The 12,584-nt window shown below is 31.4% G+C and overlaps 1 protein-coding gene across 5 annotated transcripts; it reads left to right on the forward strand.

The window, feature by feature from the left end:
- Positions 1 to 1,075: 1,075 nt before the first annotated feature.
- Positions 1,076 to 8,656, forward strand: LOC122607941 (A-kinase anchor protein 7). Of its 5 annotated transcripts, none has more exons than XM_043781019.1 (14): positions 1,076 to 1,326; positions 1,430 to 1,493; positions 2,332 to 2,473; positions 2,667 to 2,776; positions 3,125 to 3,162; positions 3,301 to 3,380; positions 3,668 to 3,735; positions 4,384 to 4,723; positions 5,285 to 5,400; positions 5,474 to 5,539; positions 6,207 to 6,297; positions 6,431 to 6,498; positions 7,596 to 7,633; positions 8,278 to 8,656. In XM_043781019.1, exons 1-14 carry the CDS (start codon positions 1,310 to 1,312, stop codon positions 8,474 to 8,476), a joined length of 1,437 nt encoding a protein of 478 aa, XP_043636954.1. In that variant the 5' UTR covers positions 1,076 to 1,309; the 3' UTR covers positions 8,477 to 8,656. The 5 variants fall into 5 exon arrangements, with proteins under 5 accessions (XP_043636954.1, XP_043636955.1, XP_043636957.1 ...); XM_043781020.1 differs by having other exon boundaries at positions 5,288 to 5,400; XM_043781021.1 differs by lacking the exon at positions 1,076 to 1,326 and adding an exon at positions 1,642 to 1,688 and having other exon boundaries at positions 1,471 to 1,493.
- The last annotated feature ends 3,928 nt before the right edge of the window (positions 8,657 to 12,584 follow it).

Here is a 12,584-nt window from a genome sequence, read left to right on the forward strand (position 1 = left end):
TAAATTTAAAAGCATAAGCTTAAAACCTTATCCAAACATTTTAATTAGCTTTTTTAAAATAAAATATGTCTAAAAAGCTATAAGCAACCTAAAGAATAATAATAAAAATATAAAATGGCCTAAAGAATAATCCTTTTATCTTTGTTTCTTTACTTACCTTAATGAAAGAAAGGAAAAATTAATAAGGAGGTTGGACAACTTAGATTATACATTAATTGTTTAGCATGATTCGCTAATAAGCCAAATATATTAAAACTAAAAGAAAAATGATACTGTTTTTACCTCATAAAATAGTTCTTGAAGAGATACTTCAATTTTGTCTGGAATTAATATTTTGGAAGAGATGAAGTAGTTTAGTTGTTTGGTGATGGATGTACGAGAAAAAATAACTGAAAGTTAATTCTAGAACCACTTTAAATTTGACAGTGAAAAAAGATTTAATGTCGAATGTATGAAAAAGGAACACATGTTAACATGTACACTTCCTTAATAAATAACAAAGTCAACTAAATAGTTTATAAACCAACCAAGCTGATTAAAAACCAACTAAGTCACAACGTTAAAATTTGGATTGTTATATATATATATATATTATATATAATTTTGTGAGTAATATATAAAGTATCAACTTAAGTTTGTATTTGATAAATTTCGAGTCATTTACACACTTTCAAAATTAAAATAACCAATAATGTTTAACTTTATTCTTTTATAGGAAATAAGGAATATCCATGTCCATATCCTTACTACTAAAATATACTCCCTCCGTCCCAATTTAAATGTTACGTTGACTAACTTTGACCGTAAATAATTTTGTTTGTGTCATGTAACACTTGATATAAAATATATGAATGAATTGAGTTTTTAATGTACTTTTCGTTTATATAAGTTTCATCAACTACTATATAGTACAAACAAAATTATTTACGATCAAAATTAGTCAACGTGACATTTAAATTGGGACGGAGGGAGTTTATACCAATCGCGTTATTCCATCATTGTTATCACCATATTGTGTGATATACCCCGCTAGACCACTAGACTTTGTTTTAAAAAAAAAAAAAAAAAAAATGGACTCAAAAGTATTGACATTAAAGAAAAGGAACAAAAATAAAAGATAAATAAATAGAGCACCAGATTTTTAAGAATTTCCAAATAAATAATGAAACATGTTTGAGTTGTATAATTGAATGTCGTTTTTTGAGCGGTTTAGTTGAGTGTTGTCGGTCAGCAATAGATCCCTATTGCGAGCCCACGTTTAAAAAAAAAAAAAGTATAATTGTGGCCGTGCTGAGAACAAACACACTAAATGTTGCCTTTGTTCAGGTACTGCAGTACTTATGATGATATATATATGTTCTGTATCTATATCTATATCTATATATGCATATATTGACTCCATAGTGACATGTTATTTCTATGTTTTCAGAGCAGAAAATGCTTTGAATTTCACACTTGTATATCAGATATCAAAATCCCTGCCATACTTTCAGGTCCTAACATAGTAACACTCTCTACAAACTCTGATTTAGGTTAAATGTTTTTAGAAATCATTTATTTAATTTAAATTAGAAAGTATATGTGATTGTGTTTTGGTTTTTTAAATGAACAACATAACTTATATAATATATATGTTTTAAGGTTTGTCGCACCAAGATTTGACTTACTTTCACATAATTTTCTTGTAGGTAAGAACTCATGCCTTCTTCTTTAATATGCAATATATTTTAAGTATTTTGTTAATTTAAGTAAATTAAGGCAGGTAAAACGGTGACAAACTGCCACCGTTTTACTTGCAGTAGAAGGTTAGTTACATACAGTGGTAGAAAACTGAAAGAATATTATGAATGAATTAGGCATAGGTTCTTTTATACGATGTCAAGTTACAAATATATATTAGATCATGATGTAATAGGGGTTTTTCGAGAGTCCTGGTTTCCAGGCATACGTGTAATTTAGGAGTAGAAATAGAACAGAATGCCGTTCAAAAAAAAAAAAAAAAGATCATGATGTAATCAAGTAATCAAAAGAGATCCCAATATTAATTTAATGATCTAAAATCGTGAAGGGCTGGTGGTTTGTTCTGTTCCATGGGTTTGCGGGGGTTTTATGGATCTTGGGTCAACTAAGTTGGTTCGGTTTGATTATTATGTTTACTTGAAAAAAAAATAAGGAAAGAACATTTGTATTAATTTTTTTTTGTCAAATCAAAATATTCAAATATATCTATGTATTAATTGTAGTGTTTAAATGGTAAATAGTATATTTAGAAGAATGGAGGTTTGGTGATTCTTGAGAAGATGCTAACTCGGTTGATTTAATTTATCTCAGAAATGCTATTCGTGTGGTGGTATGAACAATAACTATAAAGTGGTTGGTGGAAACAGTAACAAAAGAACCGCAGATATGAAAAAACAGAACACAGATACTTCTTTACGGAGGCCTTTTTCGAAGCAATCTTGCTCGGCAGATGGTGAGGTTTTATATTAATTTAGCGACTCGGCAGATACTTCCTTAGCGTGTTCTATGTTATGTTCTTGATTTCTTTTGTAGCAATGATGGAGCTAGGATGAGCTAGCATATGTGTTGGCAACCTTCACTATAACTCTCTAAAGATTCAAGTAGTTTCATATATTGTTTTGATGCGAAGTTGTTGAATTTTTCAGTGAAAGGCATTGAGGTTGAAAGTCAAGTAAAAGTCCATGCTGGTAGTTCTAGTGGGGTTTTAAACAGTCAAGACGGACATGGTGGAGCAAAACATTCAATCTCTTTGAAGGTGATGTATTTTTTTCCTTCTCTTTAAACTCGCAATCTTTCTTTTTAAGTTAAACCAAAAATACTATCTTTGTTCATATGCATTATAATATGCTCAAATAGAATCGCAACTACAATTCTACCTGCCAAATGTATCACAATATCCTATACTCCATATGCATGGTGATAAAACTGTATGAAAATTAGTAAATTACATTTGTAGCAATTGGGGTCAATCACATCCCAACTCAAAGCTAAACAGCTGAAGAGTTGGTTCTTCCATGCTAGTTGGTTACATAGAAGTTCATGAGGAAAAAATTAATTTTTTTGCTGTTGTGCGTATGTTCTCAATGGCTTCCATATGATGCAGGTAGGGCCTTCCTTGTTTCGCTTCATCAAAGGAAAAGGGTACAGCTTTGACATTTACGCTTGTTATTTTCTCACTTCGTTGCAAGCATAATCATGCAGAAGTATCCTCACGACCTCACTTGGTCATTTACATATGTCACCACAAAATATGTTAAACTTTATTCATATCCTCCACAGGGGATCTGTGCAGCAAAATATTGAAGAAGAAATGGGGGTTAGAATAATATTTCCATCATCAAGAACCGAAGAATCGATAAGTATGTCATTTCTTTCTGGCCATTTTGTTCCAGTTTTCTTATTCCAGGCCCTAATTGTTGTATCTCATCTGAAGACTGCTTTCTCAGTTTCTCGTATATTGTTTCTGTAGTCATTGACATTATGCAACACCTATAATTGACTCCATGTTGAAAATAAATGGTCAATTGTATCAGGGTTAACGTTATCTATGGCTCACTACTTCTAAGATAGATCGTGTATCCTTTGCAGTCATTACATATATTCCCAGCTTATTGTGCAAAACTAATTACAAGGCACGGTTTTGCAGTCATTGAAGGCACTTCTCCTGATAGCTTAGCCAGAGCTTCAGAAAGAATACAACTCATAATTGATGAGGTCAGTACGGATCGTAGGACTGAACTTGTAAATTTGTGGTTACTCAATAGCCCACAGTTTAACAGAAGTTATGGGACAAAAGTTTCAGCTTCTGTGTATGCTTTATATTGGTTCTTACTGAAATGTGAAAAACCTGCAGCAATTCTGCACTTGTCCCCTATGTTTGGTAATATCTATTCCAACTTGCTTATTGGACGCAATATTAGCCTTATTCTTATCAAGTAGAGGAAGCCTCTTAAGTAAATTTCTTTTTTACAATGGTGCCATAATATACAGGTTGAGTAACGGTCCAAAACAGGCAACTTTTTACATGGCTTAAAAAGGGACTGTTTCTCTAAATTGTTTGAACTTTCTATGAAAATCTAGCATGTAAAGTATGACCAAAAAAGTTATATTATATCTATTCTTTTGAATTAGATGGTTTAGAAGGTTATGCATTAGAAGACTTGTTGGCCAACTCTTAACCTGTTTGACCTATTTTGCACATTTCCGTTTAACCTACTATCTTATTTTACCCGTTTAATGCATGCGAGTTGATCCATTCATGTGTAAATAGGTTTAAATTGCTACTCTACGTTTTATAATGCTTTTAACTTCCAGTTTACAGAACATAATGACATGTAATTTGACCATATATGATGTCCACAGGCTGTCAAAAGTCCAGCTCTTGATTACTCTCATTTTATATCACTTCCGCTGGCTATCAATCCTCAGTTGATTCATAAGCTTGTCAACTTTCAAAATTCAATATTAGGGATTAGTTATGCAAACCCAGATGAGGTACCAGATTATACTTTCAACAAAGATTCCACAAGTAGAGATGGTGGCAGCAAAAAGTTAGATAAAGTGCCTCAAGTTGCAGTAACACTAAAAACTCAAAAAGATAGTCAAAATGTCAATATGGATGTCACTAAGATACCTCTTGTAAGTTATCCCGCTAAATCCTCAACTGCCTCGAGCTCAAAGCCAAAGGCTTCTACGTTGTCTGGTATGTAGAAAAAGTTACCCCCGATAATTGATGTTCTGTTAATCCATTTTTCTTTATGTTATCTCTTAACTTTGGGGCTTGTGTGCGGGAGGGAGGGCGCTTAGAGTTGATTATTCCTTTGTGTATTATATACTTGATTAGCACTGTTTTTCAAAAAAACCAAATATCTAGGGTTCTAAAGTTTAGAGCGTAGTTTACGTCTTTAAATAGAATAATGGGTGGGTGGCCTGGGTAATGAGTCAATTGGAGGTTTAGGTCATAACATTATTTTTTTCTATGGATCCTGTTTGGTTGACCTGAACGTTTCTGGCCAAAAAGTTATAAGTTTGCTATCGAGGTTGGGTTTTCAAACATAATTGCAAAAGTTATGTTATTTCATAGATAATCTCATTTTTTGATTACACGACGTACGGGCTTTTATGAGTTTTACACTTTGAGAAATTTCGACTGGTTTCCTTTTAAGCTATATAATTCTACCTGTTTGACCCATTAGAGACAAAACATAACCGTAAATGGTTCAAAATTGCACCTCAATTTATGATTTTTATATGTTGTTTACAGCAGAACTGGGAATTGATAAATCCATATTCATTAATCCAAAAACATTTCACTTAACTGTGCTCATGCTGAAATTGTGGAACAAGGAGAGACTCGATGCTGCTGTTAGGATATTCAAGGTCAGTTCAAATACTTAACTTTCCCGATCGACTAAAATTGCCTGTGATGAAACAAACTTTTATTACCACGCAGGGAATTGAAGCTGAAGTAATGGATGCATTAGATGCCCGACCTGTATATATTAGACTCAAGGGGCTCGTAAGAATCTTTCTGCAGTTGACAAGTAGGATGCATGGGAATGATTATATCTGCATCTAAACTGAGAATTGCGATCTGAAGTTGCAATACTCAGGTTTAGGTGTTTATGTGAACTTATCATGATTCTGGATTCTTTACAATAGATTAGATAATCAGATTTGGATAATTAGGCGAGAAGCCAAAGAAAACTGTTTACTGAGATAAATGTATAATTACCTATAGTCCCTCTTTAAACAACTGATTGTCCGACTGTGAAATTTGATTCTGGGTCTTCAAGTCGCAGTAGAGGTGGAAAGGTGGATGTGTCTGGCAAATTGGGTTATGGGTCAAAATGGCTTCGGTTTGAAACAGGTCGTTTATAAATCTGGGTATTGGGTGATGGGTTGACCCATGAACACTTTTTTGTCCATATTATAATTATATATTCTAAAATTGTTAATTCATCCATTATAATTAGGAAGAAAGTACTATCGCAATAATAACCTAAATGTTCAAATAGAAACAATTTAGGAGATTAAGTGCCCTAGAAATAGACTTTCGGTGACTTTCAAGTTGGTTCCTTTTTTATCTAAACTTTTTGAGTTGGCCCATTGATAAACACTACCATACTTCTTGTGTTAGCATGTCAGCTACTGCTCTTTGTTCAGGTTTTTTCTTTATCTTTCAGGATCTCATGAGAGGTTCTCTGGCTAAGGCTCGTGTTCTTTATGCTCCTGTTGAAGTAGTAGGCGGTGAGGATAGACTGATGCATGCCTGCAGTATCCACATTTTATATGCAACACTTTATTATATGTTTGCTAAAAGGCAGTAAATGAAAACAAGCATCTTGATATGCTTACTGGAATTATGAAGATTGTTTTAGTGTTCGTTTTTTTCCTTAAGCTTTTTTAGAAATCATCACTGATGCTTTTACAAAAGGCGGCCTTGTTCTTGAGAAAGATTCCAAACATGCATTGAAGGTATGGAACACCACTCGCAAGCTTTTGGTTTTTATTATTGCAATAATGCGTCTATCATCTCAATTACAACAATTATGGTCTAGGGCATTCATGATAGGTAGACGGGTAGTGTTGGACTGTTGGTTGACTTACCATGCTATAGTTGAACATAAATTATAGAATGTACCATTTTTATATATATTTTTATGCATAAGAAACAACAAATACAAATTTCTCCACTAGGTTCCCAAGGTTAGATATCTGGAGGATAATCGTGATACAAGCCAAATAAGTATTGAATAATATAAACACTATATCACAAACCAAAATGTTCATTCCTGATAGAGGAGCTCTGCCTTGTTTATTAACTTGGTTTAAGTAGTTTTCCAGGGATGTTCAGTTTTCTTTTTTCTCTATCAAAATCTAAGTAGTCAAGGACATAAATTTCGGTGTTTTGGTCACGGACTGGTATACAAAATATCGTTCTTTTCGGTGGTATTTCGGTAATTCTAATATTATGTATATAATAAGAGTAAAAGATAAAACCTGGAAGTGCTGATACAGAATTTACCGAAAATTCGGTCAAATTTCGGAAATTTCGGTGGTATTTCGGTCAATACCACCAAAAATTTCGGAAACAATATCAAAACCGAAATTCAATACCGAAATTATGTCCTACCACCGAAAACCGGTATACCACCGAAATACCACCGAAATTTCACCGAAATTGATAACATAGATCAAAATTGAACATGGTGATATGGTTCCCCTAATCCTTCTCTATTGGGTGTTGATATTTGCCTTTCTAAAAGACTTGCTCTAGAAAGAAATTCCTTATCACACGGCAAAACAAATTTTTACCCAACCGTATTTGGGTAAATGCCTCACTTTCTGAATTGTGTTCCTCCATATTAACAACGCATACCAGCAGACCTTTTCATCATGTTTAGCATGATCAATTGTTTTATCTTCGCAATGGATGCTTTTGCCTCTATATCGCTAAAGTCTAGACACTATTAGTGTGATTGTAGCCTTGTCCACACTTTTTCCTACCTTTTTGTTTGTATAAGTTTCTCGAATATTAACATCTAATAAATCAAATTTCAACTTCAATGCAGTTGCATGCGACAGTTATGAATGCAAGGCACAGGAAAAGGTAACAGACTCTTAGTTCCATTTATTCTTTTCTGATTGCTCCAAGTCTTATCCATCTAAAATGGCAGTGGTGAGTCACCTGGGTTTTATCCTTGAGGTGGAGGGTTCAATCCCTGCCAGGTGCAGAATCGACCCTCTTGCGGGAGCCTCCTGGAGTTTCTCCCTGGCAGCCAACTCAGTGTGGATGTAACGGGACCCGGTTTAGACAACCGATTACCCACCGCTGAGATGGTCCCTCCCATTTGATCGCCGGGAGTGTGTCGGCATCATGAAAGATGTACACCTGTCAAAAAAAAAATCCATCTAAAATGGCAGGTTCGGAAAGTAGTCAAAACTGTTCTTTTTTGCATTGGAAACCCTTTTTGTTAATAAATTCGTAACATTAAAGTAAGTGTTGGCATTTGCAATATGATTATGAATTTATGATATCATTTCAAGAACCTGATAAAATGATATGGGAGGTTTTATGCACTAAATATACACTTTGGTGGACATTCTATACTTCTTATTCATTTGATTCAATTCCTGTTTAGCTCATATCTATTTTAACATGTTAAAGATATAACGTAAGTCCTATCGAACCATTCATAAGTAAATGAGTCCAAATTGCTACCTGTATGAAGTTGATATGATGATATTGACCAGGACAATGAATACAAAAAAGTTTGATACATTTGATGCTCGAGGTATTGTAGAGCAATATGGTTCAGAAGAATGGGGAGAGTATCTTATACGTGAAGTTCATCTTTCACAAAGGTTTGTGTTCGATAAAAATGGTTATTACCATTGTTGTGCTTCAGTGCCACTCCCTAAGGACGTGGAAGTTAGTTCTTTATGTTGTTAGTTCACCGTTTTCTAGACTTCCATGAATAAGTGACCAGCCGTGTGGGTCAGCTGATCTCATATACATTGTGTCCTAAACTTTAGTCTTGGTATGTCTGTATATAGGTGAAGTGTTTTACCAAACAATATTCGTTTTCGTTTGTTATTTGCTTTAGTATATTTTCATGGTCATTTGCTTTAATGTGAGATTCATTGTAATGATCAAAGCAAAGCAGATGTCTCCCCAAATTTCACAACAATACTTTAGGGCAATCCAAGTGTCAATGTGGTTTGTGGCAAGCATTTTATATGGCCTGGAAATGACAAACGAAATGACACTTGTTTGGATGGTCTTAAGGTCTTGTGAAACTTGGGTGACCTGAGAATCTATATATATATATATATATATATATATTAAAACAATAGTTATCATAGCATTTTAAAGACTTCTACAATTTAAAGCAATTTTTAAAAATTGCCACACAGGTCTTTATCCTATGTGGCATCTCTATATTTTTTTACAATATATAAATCTACAAAATTATATTATCTAAAACTATTAAATTAAATAAAAATAAAATCTATATATAAACAAAATCTTACAAAAATAAAAGTAAAAAATCACATTTTATATCATAATAAAAACCGTATGAATTTAAAATCTATTTTTAAAATTGGAAAATATTGTTTTCAAATTATTTATTTCTTAATTTTACTATCCAATATAACCAATATTATATATCACATTGTAATATAGTTTTATAAAAACTATTATCAATTACTAGATGAATTCAACGTAATTTGAATAATAGGTTTGTTCTTTGTAATCTAATTATAATTTGAATTTGGGTTCTAACTATATCTAATTAAAGCTTTTCAACTTTTATAAATTTTATTATTTGATGAAGTAAGTTTTATGAAACTATTTTCTTTGAAAGAGTGTGATGAAATTCTAATAAGTCACATATCACTTTGCAAAAAATAAAAGATCATTATGATTTTACATTTTATTTACATTTTAACTTCATTTTATGTTTATTAGTATTGAATGAAGTATAATATGCGATAATTAATATGAATATTTGATAACGTATGTTTTTATATAAATGCAAAGATTTTCATAAATAATAAGAGTTATATTTTGAATTTATCTATTTCAATAAATGTAAAAATTTCCATTTAATGATAATATAGATTTATATGTACATGCCTAAATAATGTATAGTTGTTAAAAGTTATTATAAATATTCATATAACTAAAACAACTTTTTTTAAAAATCGCACATCGTGCGGGTAAAAGACCTAGTATATATATATATCTATATAAATATTAAAACAGTAAGAATCCTAGCCTTTTAAGCCATCCTCCCTAAATCAAAGCTATGCTTAAATGTTGCCACATAAGATTTATCCTATGTGGCATCTCCATGTTTTTTTTTAAATTATCATTTTTTTATAGAAAATATAGTATAAATTAGAATATAGAAACTATAAAATTGGATATATCGTATATGAAAAACAATATATTTATGAGATTGATTAACATTAATTTGGCAAAAATATTACAAATCTACAAATTCTTACATACCTTTTATTATTATTGTTGTTGTTATTATTATTTATTTATTTATATATATATTTTTATTTTTAGTTTTAATAAAATCGTCACTTTGTACGTACGATTACAAATTCTATATTACTAAATCCTTATATTTGTTAGAATTGTACGTACGATTACAAATTCATTTGTTATTGATTCCATTTGTATGTAATCTTAGCCTTTTAAGTCATCCTCTCTAAATCAAAGCTATGTTTAAATGTTGCCACATAAGATTTATCCTATGTGGCATCTCCATGTTTTTTTTTAAATTATCAATCTTTTTTTTTTATAGAAAATATAGTATAAATTAGAATATAAAAACTATAAAATTGGATCTATCGTATATGAAAAACAATATAATTATGAGATTGGTCAACATTAATTTGGCAAGAATATTACAAATCCACAAATTCTTACATACCCTTTATTATTATTGTTGTTGTTGTTGTTGTTATTATTATTATTATTATTATTATTTATTTTTATTTTTATTTTTAATAAAATCGTCACTTTGTACGTACGATTACAAATTCTATATTACTAAATCCTTATATTTGTTAGAATTGTACCTACGATTATAAATTCATTTATTATTGATTTCATTTGTATGTATTTAGGATGAATGGTAATATAATCTAATCACATTAGTAATTCTATAAAAAGGGTTTTTTTAAGCTTTATTTTGTGTATGTATATAATTGCTATTTAACAAATAGTTAAACATTCATCAAGCTCTATGTAGTCAAAAGATTCAATCATCAAGATGTGGAAATAATATACTCTATATGAACTAATAGACGATAATAGATGTATCAAAATAGGTTGGTTCAGAGTTCAGACATCTTCACCTAATTCTTGATCATATACTCTGGGCACTCCAATAAATCAAATTCGCGTGTTTCAACTTTACATGTTGGTCTACACTACACTTTATTGTTCTATTTTGTTGACCTAATTGTATGTTGCGGGTATTCGACCAACTATAACAATTCTTTAAAGTATAGCCAAAGTCCTCAATGTCAAATTTCAACCTGAATTTAGGTCTATTTGTATGTTAAAACATTATGCATGGAGTTCACATTACATAATCTATCATCCAAGGATTAGATGTCACTATATTTTTCATGTTTCATAATATAGTTTATTATTATACTGCTTTAAAAAAAATTCGCACATCGTGCGGGTAAAAGACCTAGTATATATATAAAAGGTTATCAGAAAGCGCTCGGGTGGTGCTCTCTGAGCCCGCCATGTCAGCTTTTTCTGACGTGGCGTCACCAAAACGATTCCATTGACACGTAAGCAACCACATGGGCAATTTTTCTGCTGAGTCATCGTCCACTTAAGCAGATATATTATCGCAAAGCCATATTTTAATTAAATAAAAACTGTCGGAAGTGGGAATAGAACCCACGACCTCCGGGTTTTCACGCATGCGCACCAACCATTGAGCTATTATTTGTTTTATTTGTTTTAATATCATATTCCCATCAAACACATAAGCTCTAAATATGAATTAAATCGGATGTTTATTTATAAACCCCCAAATTAGAATCCATAAATTTCGCTCCTAATATATCCTCAAATCCTTAAACTTTAAGGTTTTAGGGTTTTAAATAGGATTGATCTAATCAATGTATATCGATCATCCGCATTCAAAGGTTTTCTATTTACACTGTTAATCATATATTTTCGATTCTTTATGTTTCGACACCAATGTGTAGGGATTTATTGATGATATATGTTTTCAAGGAAAAACCTTTTTGTATTTAATGATTATGCACTGATTTGAAGACAAAATATATGTAGATTTTCAAATGCACTATGGTGTTTAATGAAATGCTTCAACGAGTATCTTTTTGGTCATTTTTAATTTAGTTGTTTTTTCTTTGTTTTGCTGCAAATTTGAAAGCATTGAATGTACCAAAATTTCTCATGGAATACTATTGTTTATGGTTATGTGTAGAAATTAAAGAGTCCAACTTTGAGTTGCAGATCGTTAAATATCTTGATTTGGTTGGTTGTTTTTTATATATTTTGAGTTCAATAATTCAATATATGATGTTTTTAATTTAAATTAGAAGTTACTGATTGTTTTTAGTTAAACATTGCATTGAAATTTTTTATTTGTACACTTATGTAGATTGTGAATCTAAGGGTGAATTCATTATCGAGGCATGTTGTCTTGGAACATTTTTGATTATGAAAAAGTTTATCAGCAAATGATGTCGAGAAGGTAATTTCTACATCCTTTAATAGCTATTTCATCAGTTTTTGTTAACATCTAATGCACCCTACAGTTTATTAGAAGGTGCTTAGGAGTTTTTGGGCAGAAATCATACATGAACCCGGAGGGACATCAAGGAACACCACATAATTCTTAACATGGTGGAAGTTCAAGGACTGTCTAATGGTACTTTTTTTATATAAAAAATGAACTATTCAATTACTACACTCCTTATTCTCCTTATTCTAAGACATGTTACGCTGGTCAATAGGCTTAACTGGATATACTTAGATTTATTAGGTT

This window comes from Erigeron canadensis, chromosome 7, assembly GCF_010389155.1.
Source record: "Erigeron canadensis isolate Cc75 chromosome 7, C_canadensis_v1, whole genome shotgun sequence".
Taxonomy (NCBI): Eukaryota; Viridiplantae; Streptophyta; class Magnoliopsida; order Asterales; family Asteraceae; genus Erigeron; species Erigeron canadensis.

Coding starts and splice junctions, on each gene's coding strand:
- LOC122607941 (XM_043781019.1), top strand. Junction 6,298..6,430: donor TAGACTGATGCATGCCTGCA/GTATCCACATTT, acceptor AAGCTTTTTTAG/AAATCATCACTGATGCTTTT. Junction 7,634..8,277: donor AATGCAAGGCACAGGAAAAG/GTAACAGACTCT, acceptor GATATTGACCAG/GACAATGAATACAAAAAAGT.